General features: G+C 39.9%; 1 protein-coding gene across 2 annotated transcripts in view; it reads left to right on the forward strand.

Moving 5' to 3' along the window:
* Nucleotides 1–22,714, forward strand: part of SCIN (scinderin) — a 155,093-nt gene that overhangs the window by 31,902 nt on the left and 100,477 nt on the right. For both annotated transcript variants that reach the window (XM_042473380.1, XM_042473381.1), the window contains exons 5-6: nucleotides 18,268–18,360; nucleotides 21,190–21,322. In XM_042473380.1, coding sequence (XP_042329314.1) covers nucleotides 18,268–18,360; nucleotides 21,190–21,322 — 226 coding nt within the window. The remainder of the gene's footprint in view (nucleotides 1–18,267; nucleotides 18,361–21,189; nucleotides 21,323–22,714) is intronic.

Genomic DNA, 22,714 nt, shown 5'->3' on the forward strand with positions numbered 1-22,714 from the left:
AGTGCTAGAACTATTTTGAAGATAGGTCCAGGTGGAACAAGCCAGCATACTGTAGTGGTTTGCACATTGGACTACTATTCTGAAGACCAGGGTTTGAATCCCTGCTGGCCCATGGAAACCCACCAGGTGACCTTGGGGAAATCATATTCTCTCAACCTCAGAGGAGGGCAAAGGAAACCCACTTCTGAACAGATTTTGCCAAGAAAACCCTGTGAAAGGGTTGCTGTAAGTCAGAACTGACCTGAAGGCATACACAGCAACAAAGGAGAGTTCCCTTAAAGTTCATGCCAAAACCCAGAGCAGATTTACCACCCCATGGACCTGCAAGCCATTAGTTGTCATGGAGAGAGCACAAGTTTCTCTCAGTCTGACAAATGTCAGTGGCTGATCACAGGGAGACCTTGTTCATATGAAAAGTTCAGTTTTCATCAGAGCCCTTGTTCTTGCTGACAAAATGGAATCTGACCTGCTGCTCTATACATCATCATTGTTGTTGTTGTAGTTATTGTTAACATTTTTATACCCTACTTTTCCTCCAAAACTGGGACTCAAGGACCGTGATATATCAGGCAGGGTCAGGGCTCAGATGCTGAAGCATTGTTACAATTAGTGACAAAGTTTCTGCAAATACAATCACATTTTTTGAGTATTTGGGCTCTCTGCTTTATCAGGGTCAAACCAGAGAAGATGCTACTTGTGTGGATGCCATCCATGTACAGTACAGTATATACACAGTTTTTGTTCCATAAATGGGAAACATATTGTAGCATGGACCATGAGAGGACAGCTATGGAGAGAAGTGTGATTTTTTTTAAAAAAAAGTCTTCTTTAACTTTTTTTTTAGAGGGCAAACATAATTACCTTAATTTCAATTGCTTTTTCAGCTTGCTCCATAGGAAAAAGAGAGTTCTTACAGTCATCCAAGAAATCCTCCAAGCTGAGGATTATTAACTTTAAATTGACAGAACTCCATCAAAGTAAGGGCACTCGGATTTACAGCTGCAAAGTCCTTGAAACTAGACTGTAATGAAACATGAACATATTCCCCTTTGACTGATTTTCAAAGAACTTGAATCTTCAAAAGGAGGAGCAAAATAAAAACCTCTGGCATGTTTACTGCCTAGTGGTTTCAAAGATTTTAATCTGCACAGGACAGTTACTGAGTTAAAAAATTGTTTATTTTCCTCTTTCTTTAATCTTTCCAAATTTCCCTTTCCCTTTAAACAAATGATTGTCAGTTTGTTTATTTGTTTTATGCATGCTGGCATACTTTAAGAGTCAGAGGTAATTTCCTTATAGACTCCATCCAGCCATAAAAGTCAAGCAGCACATTTCCTTCTTAAGTTGCAGATAAGGGTGACAAATCATCCATGCAGATTGGCATGAAGTTAAAAAGGCATATTGCAAGCAATATCTTTAATAAGTAAACATTGTGTACAAGGAGCCCTGGTGGTGCAGTGGTTAAATGCCTGTACTGCAGCCATTCACTCAAAACCACAAGGTTGCGAGTTCAAGACCAGCAAAAGGGCCCAAGCTTGACTCAGGCTTGCATCCTTCCGAGGTTGCTAAAATGAGTACCCAGACTGTTGGGGGCAAATTAGCTTACTTTTATTTTTCACTTACTGCACTTTCTTTAAGTTGATGGATATGAATTCCTGCAGTTTAATTTGAGGCTAAATAGGACAACAGTTTTTAAACAGTTTTTTGAAATACAGTGGTACCCCGGGATACGAATTGATCGCGTTACGAAATTTCCGGGATACGAAAAAAATAGATAGGAAAAAACTGTTCCGGGTTACGATGTTTTTTTCGGGTTACGAATTTTTTTTTTTCGGCGCGAAATTCAAACTGCAAAGCGCGGCTAGCGGCTTTCCAGTGCTAGCCGCTAGCCTTTTCGGGTTGCGAAATTACTCGGGTTACGAACGGAGCGGCAGAACGAATTAATTTCGTAACCCGAGGGACTACTGTATATGAAAGTTCCCAACTTCTTCTGTCTGTATACCATAGTGGGGACTGGTGGCTTCCATGTCAGTGCAGAGGTGAATCCAGTCTGGCTTTAGTCTAAATTTTAAAACACTAAGGTGCTGAACCTATTTGGGTATTTTGGCTCAGCATCTAGCTTTTGGACTAAAAATACAGAGCAGATTCACCACTCTGCCAGCATGGATGTCACCAGCTGCTACTGAAATATATAGATGTTCTCTCTGTCTCTAGTTCATCAAAAGTTAATTCCCATTGTGTCCACTGAGGTTTATTCTCTCCTTAGTGTTTTGGGATTGGAGCTTAAAGCACCTTGAGCATTTTGCTGTGGAAACCATAGGGGAAAGTTTTGCCTCCTTTGAAGAAGGTTGACCAGATGATTTAAGAAATGTGTGGTGGTCCTAAAGATGTGCAAACCAAGTCCCTGTGTGAAGACTGAGAACAACTTGTTTCCCTCCACCTTGGGCTAAATTTTCTATCCAGGGAAGATGTGCCTGAAACTGAAACAAGTACTTTGGCCTCCTCTTATCATTGCATTGATATGAGATTACATTTCCTAGATATGTTCTTGCCTTAGCTAATGAAGTCTGAGTGCAAAAATGAAAATGACTCACCAGTGCATGTTCCAATTGGGATATCCTTTTTTATGGAGCTTCTGTAGGTTCGCCATTTATAATTGAACTGGTTCAGAACTCAGTTTAATAGAGTTACAAATGAACTCGCTAATCCTGCACATAGTCTTTTCATTTTCCCCTTTCACATAAGGAGTGATTAAATTATTAAGTCTGAAATTAACTATAGTTTCCATTACATCAATGCCAAAAGAAGCTAGCCAGAAGAACAAGAAGGAACTTTAAATCACAACCTGTTACCAGTTTAAGATTCTAGCTTGTCCCAAATCTCTTTATCATACTTTTCTAATTTGGATGAAAAGGTCAATATATAGAGGCTTAGTAGTTTTTATGAAAGATGGAATGATTGTGCTGCATTCACAAGCAAAATGATGTTTATATATTGGTTTGCTAAGTAAAGATATATTCTTCTAAATTGGCTTATTAGAATGTAGACAGTCAGTAGCAGTAATGAGAATGTCTACAAAATTATATGTGTGCAGTATCTGTCTGTCTATCTATCATCTATCTTTGCGTCTTTTTTATAGAGTGTCATAGATTCCAGATCTTGATCTGGGATCCTCATAAGTGGGATCGGGGATTTGACTTTTCCTGTCAAGAAAGAGAACTGATCTCATTTGTCTGGTGGGAGGGCAACATCAGTCCTGTAAAACTGAATAGCAATATAAAAGACTCTGGGTTTAGCTATTTGGTATAAATATTTGGAACCTAGTCCCATTAATGTCATTGGATCTTTGCTAAGTGTGACTTGTCTGGATGTAGCCCAGCATGTTTTTCCTACAGATATTTTCACCAGATATGACATCAGAGCATTTTCAGTTTCCTTTGCTGACCAAGTATTTCTAAAAAGAATTCTGAATTTTCTATAAGCTGGGGACATTTTCGTTCTTCAGAAATCCCAAATATTGTTTTAAAAGTCTGTACCCCTGATGTAATCAAGTAAGATCACAGATGAGCAAGAAGAAAATGATAGACTGGAATGTGTAAGTCTGCTCTCCAAATTTCTGGCATGATAAACTGAGAACAATTGCTCACCCCTCCTTCTAAAGGCTTCCTGGAACTTTCTCACACTTAGTGATGGCTCGGCACAATGAGAATATGGACTTTTGTTTAATTAGTTTGAGCCTTTTTAGCATGATTGAGATAATCTACAGAAAGCACTTTCCTGTCCATGCCATCCTCACTGTCTATTGTGTTCTTCTGTTTATTGCCTTTTGAAGAGCAATTTGAAAGATACCCAATAACAAAATCAGTAAAACATCAACATGATAGTTTGAATAAGGAATACCAGCCAGGGCCAGGATCCAATAATTTCTTTGTTTCTTTAGTTAGAGACAAACATACACCACTTAAAACAATTGAAAACTCCTTAGAACAATTGCTTTTAAGAAATAAAGTGACTTGTAGCTTAATAGACATGTCGTGGGAAATGTTTCATTAAGATCTGCCCTAGGCATTTTAGCCGCAACTTGCATGCAAACACCTTTCTCCAACAGTCAGCCCTAAACAAAGTAGGCCCATTGAATTTTTTATGAAATGGCAAGTCAATAATTATCCAAATATCATAATTTAGTGACTCTACCCTAGTTGAAACCAGCAGTTGTGTTTAGACCTTTATGTTTTAGCGAGCCAAAAACATTTTAAAAGGAATATATACAACTAAAATGAGATACCAGATAATTTTTTTTAAAAAAAGATAAAGTGCAAAGGTAATGAATCTTGAAGAATTCCATTTCCCACTATGACTTCCTTGATGCAGTCTACATCCCAGTTGCTTCTTTGAGTGGAAACAACAACAACAACAAAAAACCCCATAAAGTAGTAAGGTAAAGGTTTTCCCTTTACATGAATGTCTAGTTGTAACTGACTGTAGGAGGCTATGCTCATCTCTGTTACTAAGCCAAAGAGCCAGCATTGTCCGAAGACAACTCTGGTGGTCATGTCGCCAACATGACTGCACTGAATGCTGTTTACCTTCCCACTGAAGGGGTACCTATTTGCATGCTTTAGAACTGCTAGGTTGGCAGAAGCTGGGGCTAGTGATGGGAGCTTACCTCATCAGGCAGCATTTGGGCCTCAAACTGCCAACCTTATGATAATCAGAATTGGCATCTTAACCACTAAGCCATCACCTCCTCAAAGTGTATAAAGAATATAAAGTCAATTCTGATTATAGAAGGGCCATAATGTATTGGTAAAGCACATGCTTTGCATGCAGATGATCCAAGATTCTGTGCTTGGCATTTTCAGATATGTTGATAAAAAGACTCCATCTGAAATATTAGGGAGCCATTTGAAGGTCAGAGTACATAATATTGAGTTAGACTGATTAGTGGTTATACTTTGTGGATGGTGCTTCCTGTGTTCTTGGTCATGGATCAATTGCAACATGTTTGATTTGATGTTCAACTCAAATTAGGTGTTCAGCTGTTCAGGAACATAACAAAGGGGCTGTTGATTTATAATATGGCTTCCAGGATTGTGTTCATGGTGAGACTGAGAGTACGGTAGGCTTTCATTTCCATTCTCTGCTAACTCTCCCTTACTAATTATATTATAGATTAAAGTTAATGAGTGTGCACATAAATGTTGCAGTCTCTTCAGTTAGCTAGCAACTTATGTTTGTGCTGAGAGGAACTGCATAATTTCAGGAATGATTCCCAGTTTTCACAGAGTGATAGATGCCAAGTAAGGAGTTATTATGCCTTAAATATGAAATTCATATTTGGTTAGATCCAGACTGAGGAGCAAAACAGAGTGGCACAATACGCTGACTTGGGGGCGGCGTTTAGATTATGCACACCCTGTGGCGCTGCAGTGGAAGAGCAGCCCCTTTTGCACCCCAAAAAGGAGTGACATTTTGTGGCTTCCTTTTGGTCCGAACAAATGCTGAATCGGGGCCGTGGTGTATGGTGAAGCCATGTATAGTGTGCCTACGTATGGTGTGGGTGCACAGTACTTATCTAGAGGCCTATATAGGAATTTAAGTGGTTTGCTTAATTTTTCCTGACAAGACAGTTACTGCAAGAGATTACATTAATCTTGTACTTTAGAAGAAACTCTGAAATGAATGGTTGTAAATATCCTTTAATTCCTTAGGCAAACCAAGACATCCTCTTATTAGGTGTTTAAATATCTTTCTATGATAATTATGATTCTGGGGGGTGGAGGCAGAATGCTCAGAAGCAAAATTATAGTGTACAACATCAGCATTATGAAACCTACTCATTTGTCCTGTATGGTTTTCTACTCAGCATCTTTCCCACTTGCAAGGTCAGAGCCTTAAAGAATTAGATATTACTCTTAAACCACTACCTTACAATGATCAAAATAGTGATTGTTTCTTTTACTTGCAAGACTATTATCAAAGTGCTATAATTTAGATGAGGAGGGTGAAGTAGAAAAGGTGGTTTGTTCTATTTTCTGTTTTGCTCATGTGAAGTGAAACCTAGCAGGGCATACTTGCTTGTCTTACTGTGAAAAGAAGAGCAATGTATTATTTCAGGAATTGAATTTAACCCTGCTATTATTTCAGGAACCAACCAAAAAGCTGATAATTACCTGCACTGCTAGATATCAAGATTAATTAGACTTGAGTAGTCTCCCCCAATTTTGTGCTTTCCATTTGTGTTGGACTATAGCTCCCATCAGTACCAAATAGTACAGATTATGGGACTTATAGTCAAACATATTTGGATTTAGCTAGGTGATGAACCATCCTTAATTCTCCTCTTAAAATAAAGGAATCATCTGCAATTCTCTGTCCCTTTCGGAAGTCAGATTTGCTGGCACATCTAGGTACAGTACTCTTCAAAGTAAGATGAATGTGAAGTGCAGAACACTAAGCAAGGCATAATATATAACCCATATGTCAGTCTAGCCATGCATCAGGCTTCCATTTATGGACAGAGCTTGGGAAAGTTATTTTTGTAAAGTATAATTCATAGAATCATCCAGCTGGGGTTTCTTGGAGATAAAGTTCGAAAGTATTCTGTTCAAACTTCAGTATGGGCACAGTTTGATTGCTAGCCTGAATTAGTCAAAAGCATTGCTAAGCAGAACATCCAAGATCAAACCTTTGCTGAGTAGTGTTCCCAGCCTGGCTATGGAATGTACAGCTTGCTCTCTTAGAATAAACAACTACATCACTTTCTGCTTTATGCAAATAGTTCCAATGAACTTGAACGCCATTTCTTATTAATGGTGCATCAGTATTCAAATACAGATATGAAGCCTGTTGTCTTGTCTCCAGTATGCTTTCCATAAATATTTGGTTTGATAAAATGATTACCCAGCTTGAGTGACGGATTAGGAAATATCTCATTGTCAAAGCACAAAGTTCTTCAGGGATTTTTTTCACTCACGACAATGAAAACTACCGTACATATCACTCTGATTAATTTATTTAATATGGAAATTCTGAAAGTTGATTGAAATCACACACAAAAAAAGTTAATTGACTCAAACCATTAGCTTAAATAAATTTTTCTATTGGTTTTCCATGGTCTAAATCCAACTGCTAGCCCCAACTAGAGAGTTGAATCAATGAGATATGCATAAGGGTTGATTTACAATCCAACAGTTGATTCAGTATTTCTTCTATAGATGGGACAATAAATTGCATTTTGGCCTGTAAAAAAAGTATGCATTTTTAATTTTGAAAATCTAACACTAAAAATGTTAATTTGCAGCTGGAAAGTGTTACTGAGAGTTGTCTTCAGATACATGCATATACTCATAATGCTCTGGGAATACATATGTGTAATGGTTATTTGAATCTAGCACTAGAGCCTACATAGATTGGTTTCACTATATTTGCACATTCACACAGAGTTCTTTCCTAAGGGAATTTTACTGAGCAACCAGTAATTGCAATATAAACAACTATTTCATTGCAGAATAACACATACTATGGTTGTTGTTGTTGTTGTTGTTGTTGTTGTGTGCCTTCATTTGTTTCCAATATATTACAACCCTAAGGGAAACCAATCAAAAAATTTTCTTGGCACGATTTGTTCAGAGGGGTTTTCCATTGCTTTCTTATGAGGCTTGGAAAATGTGACTAGGTCACCCAGTGGGTTTCTATGGCCGAGCAGGGATTTGAACCATTAAATTCATGGGGTCACCATAGGTTGACAGCTGACTTGAAGGTGCACACAAGGATTCATGCTGCCAGAGTCCTAGTCCAATACTCAAACTGTTATGCCACACTGGTTCACTAAATAATATAATACTATGGCAGAACGTGATAAACAGCAAGCCATAAATTAGTAAACTTACGTATGTTAGTAAACTCATTTGATCCATAAGGCAAGGCAGGTAAGAAATAAAAATTATTATTGTTGTAGTTATTAGACAAATAACTAATGTCTGAATTCTATTGTTAGTGTCCATTAGATAGAGTAATAGAATCAGTGGGATTTATAGAACTCAGCAGGTGATTTAATGGGTCTGTTCTGGGGATAAATGATAGGATTCAGGCCTAAGTGAGTAAATTACAATGGTTCAAAATGAAGAAAAATTAACTGAAAGGTCTATTCACTGTTAGGCATAGGGACTGGGAGGTTTCTGTGTTCCACGGTGTGGTTGTGAAGCCCCCATAGATTATGATGGGCTGGGCTTTACTTCCAGAAATTGGTAGAGATGGGGGCCAAAGCAAAATGTAGATTTAGGGGTTTTTTCTGGCAGAAGAAAAAGAATTGGGATTAATAGATAAAGAAAGAATAAAAGAATTTCCAACAGTTTATTGTAGGAGTAGAACAATATAAGAGAGCATTGTTGTGCTCATGTAAGGCTTGTGGGCATCCAATGCACAACTGGTTGTATGAACAGAATCTGGGACTACATCTTTTCATGAACTGAACCAATAGGGCTCCTTTTATGTTCTTATGTTGCTAACTAAGCTTGCTTTAAAAATATGCATGCATGAATACCTTAGTAAAAAGAGTGAGCAAAGGGTAAGAGAACTGGCAATTGGCATGGAAAATGCCTCCTGATGATAGATAGCAGTTGCAAAGCTAACTCTACATGGGTAATGCAAAGTTTCATCTTGGGTCCAAATCACACTGCAGATATAATCCAGTTTGAGACCTCTTTAACTGGCCTGGCTCAGTGCTAGGGAATCCTGGGGATTGTAGTTCATTGTGGCACCAGAGCTCTCAAAACTACAGCTCCCAGAATCCCCTAACATTGAGCCAGGGCAGTTAAAGCCATCTCAAACTGGATTATTTCTGCAATGTGGATGCAGCCTTGAAAAGGAGCTGAGGATATTACATTTCACTTGCTTTAGGACGGGGTGGTGGTGGAAAATGAGGGATTTCCCCTCCCAAACAGGAATTCTTCTTCCACCACAAAACTTTTTCCACCCATCCTCCAGTTATTAGCATTGTAGTCACTTAAAACTTCTGTTGACCTTTTAAAAATACAGTTGAGGCTTCCAAAGAAAAAAGGGACAAGCAAAGTTATCAAGGGAACGTGAACCCATCAAACTTGAGAGTTCTCAGTGGGGATGATTTTCACTGTCTCACTCTCTGCAATGCTAGAAATTTAGGGACTGAAGGTAAATTTCATTGGAGAAGGGCAGAATTTTTATTGAAGAGACACTGCTCTCATCTCCATTTTCCCATAACTACACTGGGGTAGGGACAAATCTGACAAAGATCTCAAAGCTGAAGTGCAGGCAGATTAACAAGGTCCTTGAAGTTGGAAACTTGGATTTAGAGGAAACAGGCCATGGCCCCTCAAAATAGACCAAGCAAGAGTTCTAGCTTAGCCAGATCTTTTGAGCTAAGTGGTCAAGATTAGCAAAGTCGCAGACTCATTTTAGGAGCATGCAGTAAAATGCAAGGAGCTTGGTAACCGCAAGAAAGAAAGGGCATTAGATTGTGACATCCAGAACTTTAGGCAGGAATCCTGCCTTTATCCCTACTTAACCTTTCTTCCATGAAGCATGGATGAGCCTTGACCAGTCCTGTCTTTTATAAAGGCTGAGCAAAATGGAAAAAGGCACTTCAAAGAGTGCATTTTCTGTGCTGATCATTGGCAAGGCTAACTCCTAGACAATGGCAGCAATAGCCAGGTGGCTGCTGCCAGTCAGCCTTGGCTAGCAATTTCCTTATGTATACCACTGCCGTCCACAGGACGTGCTGGTTTATCACTTCACGATTAATAAGCCAGCTGCTTGAGAGGCCTGTATCAATTTACTCTTAAAAAGTTTATGGCCAATGTTGAAATTTTCATTTTTCTACCTCTCATTTACACTCTCCTCCCACTCCCAGAACTATGAAACTGCTTAAATGCCTCCGACCTTAATACTGTAGTCCATCGTTGCATCTAAAAAAAGATACTGAAATTCACAAAAGCTCATTCTAAAATAAGTGTGTTGGTCTTAAAGGTGCTGCTAGATTCCTCCCCAACTTTTTCTTTGTTTGAGTGTGTATATACACACCTACACCCACATTAACAGAGGACAGGTAGAGAGAGCTCATTACCATTTTCCATAGCCATTATCAATAGTGGTAGCAAAATGGAGTTGAGTTCTTGCTATCTGCAGAATGTACTTGATGAGAGTTGTCAGGAGGTCACCAAAGCGAGTTGTCAGGAGATCAACCCAAGTGTTCTGACTACAATCCATCTGCTCTGGAAGACCTCTCTTTTACTGCCAGGATGCAGATAGCATAAATCTGCATTATAAACCTGCTAAGATTCATAGGTCTCCATAAGTAGAAGCTGACTTGCCGGCAATTAAGAACACAACAAAGGGCCCAGAACTCTCCAGAGGCATGTTAGTTAGTGGACAGAACAGTCTGTTTTCAGAAGATGAAAAGGAAATATTCTCCATAGTTTATAGATGGCAATGAGGCACAGCATGGTGTAGTGATTTGGGCATTGGATTGTAACTCTGGAGACTAGGGTCCAAAATAAATTGCAGAAATAAGCCAGTATGAGACTACTTTAACTGCCCTGGTTCAGTGCAAGGGAATCCTGGGAATTTTAGTTTATTGTGGCTGCTCTCTGACAGAGAAGGCTCAATATCTCACAAAGCTACAGTTCCCAGAATTCTCTAGCATTGGCCCAGGGAAGTTAAATCAGTCTGAAACTGGATTATTTCTGCAGTGTATTTTGGAGTTAGGGTTCAGATCCTCTCTCAAATTTTAAAAACCAACTGTGTGGCCATGGGTAAGTCACACCCTCTCAGCCTCAGAGAAAGGCAATGGCAAACCTCCCCTGAAGAAACTTGCCAAGAAAACCCTCTGATAGGTTTGCCTTAGGGTTGCCATCAGTAAAAAAAAATCACTTGGAGTCACACAGCAATAAAGATGGCAATATTAATAATTGGAGACCAAATTATATTGCAGAGCCCATGTGAATTAGAAGCATAAATAGAGGGGTATGAAAAATCATCTACCTTGGAATAATGGAAGATCCTTCCAGATGAAGGAAGGGATCTTCCGGAAGCAAGGGTTGAATCACCATGTCTGTAATGATTTGACAGTCCCTGACATCCAGTATCAAGCTTGATGTAACAACATTTTGTTACTGCATTAACTGTCATTTTAATACATTTTGACACTGTGTTAACTGTCATGGCTCCATCCTATGGAATCCTGGGATTTGTAAATGAATGACTTGGCTTTACTGATTTGAGTGATCTTAAAATCTCTAACTAAATATCCCCGTTGCATGTAATGGGTTTGCTAATTCCTTTGCAAGGCTTGTTTCTTTGCTTCTCAGAATGTCATTTTTCTCTTAACAGGGAAGTACGTTTTAAATTTAATGGCTGTGCAACAACCTTCACCCATTTGACATCTTTTGGAAGTCTTTGATTGTATCTCCCTCAGTCCTGGCCAACAGAGCATTGGCTGTGTTGGCTAGGAATAATAGCATAGTAATCTGAAGGGGACCAGGTTGGGGAGATCTCCTCTAGATAGAAGATTTTAAATTTGATATCTAAATATTCCAAGTGATACACTAAACATATCATATATGGATTACTGAAGAACAGATGCATGTATTTGTTTTAAGACCCATGCTTTTTAGAATTACTGTATGATCTTCCTGGTCTTTACTAATAGCAACATGAATATATTGAATAAATAAGAACTTGTGAATATAGTATACCAAACTATATTAATTTGCTTCTTTCTTTAGTCTTTTTGTTGTTGTTATATTTTAATCATAGCTGCAAATGTGAAAATGCATTTTCCAGGTAGAGACAAAACAGGTGTTTCTGGTTTATTGTCAGAGACTGAACCTGATAAGCCACAGAAGAGTAAAAACAAACTTCCTTTATGGAGCTTATGTTGCTGAGAGCAAGGTTGTAAAACTAGTGTACTGTTGATGGCAAGTGTTGCATTAACCTTCAAGTGACACCCTAGTCAATAATACCTTTTAAAAAAAATTTTTTAGCTAGGAATAAGTTGTTGCATTACTTCTGTTTGGTATGCTGATAATTTATGAAATTATATGAGAGATGGGGTTTGCATCTCAAATGGCCATTTTTAGCCTGATAAAAAAAGTGCTGGCATCTGTAATATGTCTTGTTATATTTCCGGTGTGTTTTATGCTTATGAGTTAATGCTGGAAATATAGCAAATGAAATAAAAGATTTTTCATGTGAAACCTACAGAGTTTATGGATGACTTCTAGCCTGATCAGCCCATCCGATGGACTCATGACCTGGGCTGAATCCTGTGCAGGACTGATATGGTATGCATGATCACTTAACCACAAGCTGGAAGTCTTTCTGAACTGGGTTTTTCATACAGCTCTTACATGTTCAAGTGACCATGTGTGGCTGGCCTGACTGACTTGTAAAATTAGGTACTGTAGCTCTTTTTGGCAGACAACCTTATATGGCTGAAGTGCATGGGAGATCATTTGGAAAGCATGACAAGGTAGCAGACCTTGGAGTGGGTTCATTATTTATTTGTTTTAGTATTGTTAGTTTGCTTTTTGGAACAATGCTTCCATATGGCAGCAGGTACAATGAAATATAAAGTGTATTTAATACCTCAGAAATAACAGTGTCTCGTGGCACTTTAAAGATTAATACATTTATTAGTTGGTGTGCTTTTGGGGATAGCCCATGAAAGCTCATGCAATAAGCAATTTGAAAGCCTTTAATGTGACATAGGACCCTTGTTTTGCTGTGATATACTTTTGGAAATCAAAGTGCTTAAATAGTTTTAAAATGGCAACTTTTAAAAAAGACCTGAGTCATTCCCATATATTTTTGGTTATAAAACAGTCTAAAATAGGGGTAGGCATCTGTGGCGGCTACGGGGTGGATTAAGCCCTAGGAAATCTCGGGGAGAGGGGGTCACTGCAACCCCCATTGCAAAAAAACCCACAAAACCAATCCAAAACTTTTTGACCCCCATATCCTCCAACTCCCTCTATGGACGGTAGAGACATTTTGCCATGTTTCTAGCCCTCCTTGGCCATTTTAGGTCCAGAAGAAGCCTTTTTTCAAAACAAATGACTGGAAGTCACTTCTGGCACACTTCCTGTGTGCCAGAAGGCCTTTTCTGGTCGCCTGATGGACCTGGGAGGCCCAAAACATGGCAAAACATCCCCTCACACCCCCAAAGGGTATTTGGGAGAGTTCTTCTGGTGGTGTAGTGGTTAAATGCCTGTACTGCAGCCAGTCACAGCTACAGTGTTGTGAGTTCAGGACTACGAGGTCCACTGAGCCTTGCATCCTTCCATAGGTTGCTAAAATGAGTAACCAGCTTGTTGGGAGAAATTAGCTTACACATTGTAAACCACTTAGGGAGTGCTTAAGTGCACTGATAAGCATTATCAGTGCAAAAATGTCTTTTTTGGGGGGAAAATGCATACAGTGGTACCCCGGGATACGAATTACCCAGGTTACGAATTTTTCGGGTTACGAAAAAATCCCATAGGGATTTATTGTTTCGGCTTACGAAGGTTTCTTCGGGTTACGAAAAAACCTCGGCGCTATTTTCCGCCACCGGAGGGCAGCAGAGAGCTATTTTTCCATTAGCACCTATGGCAATTCGGCTTACGAAGGTTTTTCGGGTTACGAAATTAGCCGCGGAACGAATTAATTTCGTAACCCGAGGTACCACTGTACTTTTTAATCCCATGGCAGAGGGTTCTGAGGACTGGAAAAAATAGTCCTGGGGGCTACACATGGCTGCAAAATGCACTTTGCCTACCCCTGGTCTAAAACATCTACACAGCTACTAGCAGTACTGTACTTACAGCCCAGTAGATGGAACTTTTCAAGGCCTATTTGAAAATCAGTATTTCAGGTGGCATTAACACTTCATTTTGAGAAGGCCTTCCAAAACCAAGTGGTTTGTGCATATGCTCAGAAGCATAATTGATCTCACTGGGTGGGCATACAAACATGGTCTTTGAATCTCATGTTAATGAACATTAAGCTTGCAAACAAGCTAGAAAAGTGTAGTTACACAATGCTACTTTTAGGTAGATTTGTAATTGGTTGACTGAATGAATCCAAAGAGTACTCAACAATGGCTCCTCATCCTGGAGAGAAGTGACTAGTGGGGTGCCACGGGGTTCTATCCTGGGCCCAGTGCTATTCAACATTTTTATCAGTGACTTGGATGAAGGAATAAAGGGCATGCTTATCAAATCTGTAGATGATACCAAATTAGAAGGGGTAGCTAATACCCCAGAAGAAGGATCAGAATTCAGCTGAAAAAGTAGGACAACAAAGGATTGCTCTATAAACTCATGTATAAGTCTAGAAATTTTAGTTCAAAAATTGACCTCAAAAAACTGAGTCAACTTATCCCTTGGTCAATGTAAAGTATTGTACTTCAACTCTTATTTAAAAAGGAATCATCCACTGGTGCAAATCGAAGGTGTAATCTTTCCTAGAAGCACTGGCCCTCTCCTCTGTTCTCTCATCCATTTGGCCTTTAGGCCTGTTATGCCTGCTGGAATTTTGTAAGTTCTTTGGCATTGTTTTCTTTTGCTTCATCATTTATATCCTAGATTTTGCCTTGGACCTATCAATGGGTTGTATCAAAACCCATGATTTTGGCCCCAAAACCTGCCCTTGACTTATATATGAGGTCAACTTATGGTCAGGTATACATGGTAATTGGGACTGTTAGTGCCAGGCTGAGACAGTTGGAAGGTGTGGAACAAATATATAAATAGGATGGCTTCAGGGCTGGCCTAAAACATTTTGCTGTCTGAGGCAAAGGACAAAAGGGCACCTCTTCTACTTGTACAAAAGCTGGCTGGACTGGACTGCGAGCTGAATATTAATTTTAATGTAGGCTGCTGCCACACTGCAGAATTAATGCAGTTTGACACCACCTTAACTGCCCTGGATCCCTATGGGACCCTGGGGTTTGTAATTATGGCATCAGAGCTCTCTGACAGAGAAGGCTAAATATCTCACAAAACTACATATCTCAGAATCCCATAGCATGGAGATAGGGCATTTAAAGCAGTGTCAGTCTTAGTGTAGATGCAGGCTGAGTTTAGGAAAGCCTGTAAACATCATCAAGAAGTAGTAGTAGTAATAGTAGTAGTAGTAGTGAGCCTCTTGAGAAGGGCAAGAATTTGCCCCTCCTCTTCCTTCTGCTATGTTAACTGATGCAAACTACTTTTGCACTTTGAACTCAGTTTTCAGCAACTGAAGTGAGCCAAGGACAAGGGGGAAAAGTAGGACTGTTTGTAACTGCGGATTTTTATTTTTATGATATTTTATTGTTATATTCATGTTGTAATCCACCATGATTCCTTTGGGAAAAGGCGGAATATAAATACATTACTACTACTACTACTACTATTATTATTATTATTATTATTATTATTATTAGTGGGGAAAGGAGAAAGAAACTGGGACATTTTCAAAGCAGCTGAAAAAGTGGGACAACAAAGGATTAACTGGGGCTGTCCCTCATAAACTGGGACCATTAGAGGGTATATGACAGGAAAGATCAGCCTCTCTTCGGACCATTAACCGTTTCTCCCCTCTGGAGTTTCTTTAACAGTCCAGCATGGAGTAAGTTGCACAGGCCATGCATGCTTAGTAAAGTATTGCTGTTGTGTTCACTGAGAAACAAAATTCTATTTGTAGGTATAGCTTTTTAAAACTATATAATACATGTGTCTTTCTTGACAGCTCTCCCTTATCAAATATTTACATTGTCAACATGGGACCTCATGCTTTATTAATATCTGCTCTGAAATGGGTAATATTGCATTGCACTTATCTTATTTAAACATTTCCCTAGTTAGAGATTAAATCCAATTAAACTAGCCCTTTCCTGATGAGGGCAAAGTGAATTTAGTGAAAAATGTCATACCTGCTGGCAGTCAGGCATGTGGTAGCAAAACTTATTTGATTATCATCTTGTTCTGTTTCTTTGCTTTGGCAAACTATTGTAGGACAAATTTACCTGTGCAGATAAGTAATTTTAGGCTCTTTTTAGCTTTGGTGTTGTCTTCCTGTCTTCCTTTTAATCATACTAATCTGTGTTTTAGTTGACCATACCATTAGAGAAAAATGAATAGTGCTGTGTTACTATCCAAAATGTAGATGGTAAGCTACAACAGGGAGTGGCTTTCATAAGGCCATATGATACATACAGGATTCCCCTCGTTAATTGCTTCTTGTTCTCCCTCCTTTTAAAGATGGCTATTTTATTGCTTCTTATTCATTTTATGTGGACATTTGGTTTTTTTGTTTTGTTTTGTCGTTTGCCTTCAAGTCAACTTTGGCTTATGGTGACCCTATGAGCCTCACTCAGGTCTTGAATATTCAAGGCTGTGGGCTCTTTGATTGAATCAATACATCTGTTCTGTGGTCTTCCTTTCACTTTACCAGGCATTGTCATCTTTACCAGTTGTCACATTGCCTAATGATACATCCAAAAGTATAGCAACCTCAATTTGGTCATCTTGGCTTCTACTGAGGGTTCTGACTTGATTTGTTCTATGACCTATTTATTTATCTTTTTCCAATCCATATCATCCATAGAACTATCCTCTAGTACCACATTTCAAATGTGTTGACTTCCTTCCTGTCAGATTTTTCACTGTCCATATACAACAAACCTTTTGTTTCCAGAGATTCAGCTGTGAAGCCAATGTGGGGGCTTTCCAGAGGTCATGACTCAAGAGATCATTCTGCAATTTGGGCCATTAAAAAGTTTTGGTACTTAGTGCAGAAGGGACTTGCTTTTTCACATCTATTAGCCAAAAGCATAGGATGGTCTTCTCCCAAGATGGCCACATGAGAGAACATTCTTGGCCTATTCTAATCTCAATTCGTTATGATATTCATTAATTTCATACAGCATTTTTAAGACCGTGAAATTAGAAATAGTTTTTTTTCCAGCAGAGTAGTCCTATGCTCACATTTAGATAGAACTGGAGATGCCTCATGTGTATGTCAGTACAACGGGTGCAGCATTCAGTGATCAGATGAACCAGATTTTTTTTTTAAATGGCATAAGAATAATGTACATGACTACAGTGTTCTGGAAACTGCCAAAGCCTATCAGTCAGGGACTTTATAAGCAAGTGATTTCCAAACTTTGGTCCTCCAGTATTTTTGGACTTCAGCTCTCAGAATTCTTGACTGTTTACCAAAGTGTGGGGCTTCTGGAAATTGAAGTCCAAAACGTTTAGAGACCAAAGTTTGGGAATCACTGGTCTAAGAAGTGTTGCCTCATGCCACCCTCACAGAGAAGTAGCTAATGAAGTCACTCTGCTGGGGGGGGGAGCACCCACAGCACCCACATAACCTGCTTACACCTGTAGGAACCTAACATGCAGTTGTATTCGCCTATCTTTTCCCCCTTTGGTCATAAGCAAGCCTTGGCAGTTGGTGGTAACAGTGGTTTGAGACTGGGATCATAGCACCGAAGGACAAGTGTTCTTATTCTTTCTCCACATCACTTCACACATCCCTGATATATTCTGAAGCTTATTAGACTGAAAATACTGATACTTGTAGTTTTGGTCCCTGTTTGCCCCTCTCTTTGTGGCTTATAGCAGTGTTGTGGTGGTAAGGCAACACCACTGTTGAAAATGTGAACCTCCCCTCTTCTCCAGTACTGTGGCTCCAGCTCATACCATCTCCCAGTCACCCAACGGCTGCTTGTTGCCAGAGAAAATAACACTGGGAGATTTGGTTGCATGTGGTCCATATCATGTTCATGATGCCTGGTGGCTTCAATGCCAGTAGGGGCAGTGAATCTGCTCAGGGATTTACCCTGGCTTTAAGTCAGCTATCCAGAATACTAAATCATATCCCCCAAATGTCTTTAGCACCTTGGATTCCTCTTTTCAAGTTGAGACTGAAATACAGACCCATAACTCCACTGATGTAGAAGTCACCAGTCACCACAGCTATATCAAATTAGGCCCTAAGTGGTGCTGTTTTTAAAAAATGACCCAATATTTCTTGTCCAGCCAAATGTACTGAAAGTATTCTGCTGAAGTTTTAAACTCTGGAAGTATAGAAATAAGCTTCTGCAAATAGAAGAACTGAGTGATAAAGAAGATAAATCATCTGGCCTCAAGAAATATCAGAAAGCAAACTGGCTTATTTGTAGATAAGCCCTTGAAGTTACCATAACTTCCTTTTCTTTGTCTTTCTCCATTTTCACCCTTGCCATGCTTTTTGTACATGAAGGTTCTAGGACGCAAGCCGGAACTTCAGGAGGGTGATGACAATGATGATGAATCTGCTGATATTACCAACAGAAAAGTTGCTAAACTTTACATGGTGAGTAGGCAATGTTCTCTTTTCTTCAGGTCTGCTTTGTGTGGAACATTTTTGATCTGCTTCTCTGATCATCTGCAGGTGACATAGATACATGCTTATATTTGTCAGATTATTGGTGTAGTTAATTGCATTAATGGTCACATGTATTTTTCAGCCATGTCTGCTTCTTGGAATAGCGTTTTTAGTAATTAAAATCCATTATAGATGAGCTATAACGAATACATGGATATGTGAATAAAATTGGTTTCTTCTGGCTCTTGGTCATTAATGATATCATCCAGGTTATAGGTGCTTCCGTGGAGCTGGAGAAGCAAAAAATAGATGAAGGACTATTAATTTTGATAAGGATGTCATCCTGCAAGAGCATTTCTTCCTGTGATCTGTCTGCTCTCCTTGTTCAGAAGCAGCCCTTTCACTGAACTTTAACAGATTGATTGATTGACTGATTGAATTTATACCATGCTTTTCTCCTGGGAAGTGATCCAAGGTGCCTTACATGAATTTAAAACAAGAGTAAATTAAAATATTATTTTACAAAAGTAAAAGAAGAATTAAATAAGAGTATTTTTTTAAAAAAAAACCATGGGCGGGTTATAGACCGTTCGTTTGGGGCGGGCTGCACCCGCCCCTTTCCCCGGTGTATTGGGGCCTCAGCTGCCAGACCGGCAGCCTCCGAGGCCCCAACCCACCACTTTGCAGGCTGCAGGGAAGCAGCAAAAGGCCGCTTCCCTGCAGCCTGAAAAGGGGTGTCCTTGGGGCTTCAAGCCCCGAGGACACCCCGCGGCGGCGGGGAGGAGGAGAAAGAGGCCGCTTGGCCCCTTTCTCCCTTGCTTCGCTGGGCGCAGCCGTCTGAAGGCTGCACCCAGCAACGCAAAGCGGCGCTGCAAACTAGGAAGGAGCTCCGAAACGGGGCTCCTTCCTGCTCCGCGCAAAGGGTGCACTAAGCGCCCTGGCACGGAGCGACGACGTCACATCCGCACCGCCCCGTATAGAGGCGGCACGGTCATGGTGTCGTCATGGCGGCCCCCATGTGGAAGGGGAGCCACCATTTTGTACGGACTCAGTCCGTACTAGGGTTAGGGGGCTGCGGAAGCACCGCACCTTCCTAACCCTAGTACAGACTGACTCCCTACTTTCATGGTGGTCTGTAACCCACCACTGTTAAGACAGTTATAACACATTTAAAACATAATTACTACTAAAAGATAACAAGGAGGGAGAGAAAGAGGAGTTGTTAAGAAGCAGAAGACTCTCATTCAAAGGCATAGCCTTTGTTAAAATAAATGTGGGAGTCCCAGGGATCAGGGACAGCAGCTTTTAGGAACAAAACATCAGAGACAAGGGCTGTCCCAGGATATAAATCAGAAATGATTTGAAGGAATACTTCAGCACTGCATACTGTTGTATGATAGTCAGGTTATAAATGTATTATATAGACATATTGTTACATTGTGGAAATAAAGAGCAAAATTGTGCAGCATAACAGTACAGCTCCCTCTTTAGGAAATGATGTGTGAGAAAGAAAGAGGAAAGCCATGAAGCATAATAGTACAGCTCCCCCTTTGGGAAATAAAGTGGAATGATGTATTTCCTCTACTGATTTCATCAAAGGAACATATTGTATCAAGTTACATTTGTATCAGATTTACTGCAATGCACAAGATCCTGAGACCACTATTTAGGATGGTGAAGAATTGCTTTCACATAATGAAATGGAACTGGAAGGAAAACCCTATTTCCGTATCATGCTGAATATAATAGTATGTATTATCCTGTAGTGCCCTTGCTCATTGTGAATATCCTCCTACACTATTTGTTCCGATTCAGCAAAAGAACTTTTACAGTGTTAATGAGAAGTTTCCTTTTTGACATGTACAGTATATTACATCCTGTTTTGTATGATCAGAGTTGTTGATGAATAGCTTCTAGATAGCCGCTCATTTTCTTCTTGCCCCCACCTCTAAATTGCTAATGTTTTCAGCCCAGCTCTAAAAATAATTTCTTAAAAAATGAAAGCATCAGAGAAATTGTTTCTGATGCTTCAGGTGGTATGGTGAGGATAGTGGTGGTTGCGGTTTCAGCTTTTAAAATTGGTTTCCTCTGTCTGTAACCCTTTACTTGTTTTCGTACTGTGTATTCTATCTTTTCTTTCATACTGAGGGAAATCCATTGAGGAGAAAAAGATGGAATAGCTGTCCAGTGCCTTCCGGTGTTAACATGAGAGGCTCTTCATCTAGAACAACAATCTTTGCTATCTCTCTTTCTTTAGCCTGTGGCTTGGTTTTAAAAACATAACAAACACAACATTTTCAGCATTTAACAAAAGAGTTATCTCTGGCATTCAAATTCGTTGTGTCCTAACAGCTTCTCTAAATGAATCTCTTATTTTAGGCCCAGTCCAGACAGGCCGAAAAGGATGCCCTTGTCACGTGCGAGGGGTGCCTCGCGGCGGCACTTCTAGATGCCCCTCGCACATGACGAGGGCATCAAAATGGCAGCACCCTGTACAGATGGGCACCGCCATTATGACGTGCTGGACACATAGCATCTGCACATCACGTGCACTGCAACATCGTAATGGCGTTGCATGAAGAACCTGCTTTTTGTGGGTTCTTTTTGGTCTACAGGGTAGTCCCATGGTCTGGTGGCTGCAGCTTTGCCGCGGACCAAAAATAGGCGCCGGGAGACCATCCTTTTTGGACGGTCTGTCCCGTGCCTTAGACACATAAAATAGGACTAATTGCAATAGGATGTGTCTCAATTTTTTTAAAAATAAATGATGGTTCTAGGTTTGGAGGTTATCTAAACACAAATGTCCTGCATTATCAGGTGTCAGATGCAAGTGGCTCCATGAATGTTTCAGTTGTTGCAGAAGAAAATCCCTTCTCGAGGGCAATGCTTTTGTCTGAGGAGTGCTTTATACTGGATCATGGTGCAGCTAAAAAGATATTTGTATGGAAAGGTATGTGGAAAAACTCTGTTTTTTATTTTTTTATTTTCACTAGTAAATAATTCCATAATACATTTAATATACAGACACGCTTCCTTTCCAAAAATTGATACATGTGTAGGGTCCCTTTCTCATCAGCAGTGAGGGAAGAGGATGCTCAAAGGACTGTGTGCTGTGTTTGGCTTCTTATTTGGGAAGGTATCTTGAACAAGGGAAGATGGGGAGTCATCAGAGTTCCTATGTCATGAACTGATCATTAACACAATCTTTATTTCACTCATGTGATGGAGTCTCCTTTTTTGGAGGTTTTTTAAACAGAGGTGGAACAGCCATCAGTAAGGAGTGCTTTGTGTATTCCTGCATGGCAGGGGGTTAGACTGGATGATCCTTGTGGTCTCTTCCATTTCTGATTCTGTGATTTGTGTCACAATAATCCCATTCTCCACCAATTTCATATTTACAAATTGGAACAGATGTTGATAGATAGTTACTTTTACTAGACATTCAGTCTGCATCTATTTGAACCCTGTTTCAATTCCATCTTTGAGAGGAAGCATCAATCTCACTTTGATATATTTAAGTGCAAGTGTAAAAATGGAATCCTGTAACTGTAGCTTGCTAGCTAGCTTGTTTCCTTCCTTCCCCGCCTGCTACTTCTCGCACTCTAATATGTATAAAAATCATACATAACATTGTCTCCCATCTAGTGTGCTGATCAGGATGGGAAATCGTTGGAAGACTTGTGATATGTTAGGATTTGCTGATCAGAGCCAGATCTGCTTAATTTCAGCAACACCAGTTTAAAAGATTTCATGGTTCTTCTGATCCCAGCTTTTATCTTGTCATTGTATTGCCAGGATAAACCTAAGGGATGTGGTATACAGTTGTGCCCCAACATTGCAGGAGATCTGATTTGCACTTTTTAGGTTCCATTTTTCTTTACTGGTAACTGCTTGGATTGCTAGTATAATGGCTAGTCCAGTAATGATTAGAAATACTTTTCCTCTAGGGGGTCATTCAGACATCAGGTTTTTTTTTAGAGGAATGATATGAATAACCTCAGTCATACATTCCAGGTTTGGTATTCACACTATGGAACTGCAATCTCTCCGCAAACTGTATGTCTCTCCATCTCTGCAAGTTCGGTTGCTTACATGTGCCTTCCTTCATCCCAGCATCCACTGTCACCCCTCAGTCGGGCAGAGGCTACTCCTTCTGCCCCTCAAGGGGATCGGGATCCCTTTTTCTTCCCCCCTCCTTTCCTCTCTCTTTCCCTCTTTTCTCCCTTCTCAATTTCAGCAGCAGCTGTTGTGCTGGGGAAGGGGCAGTGCTTTCTCAACCACCTCCACACAAGGCTTAGAATTGCATCCCCCTCATCCCACATTGCTACATCCAATAATATTG

The sequence above is a fragment of the Sceloporus undulatus genome, chromosome 6 (genome assembly GCF_019175285.1).
Source record: "Sceloporus undulatus isolate JIND9_A2432 ecotype Alabama chromosome 6, SceUnd_v1.1, whole genome shotgun sequence".
NCBI classification, from domain to species: Eukaryota; Metazoa; Chordata; class Lepidosauria; order Squamata; family Phrynosomatidae; genus Sceloporus; species Sceloporus undulatus.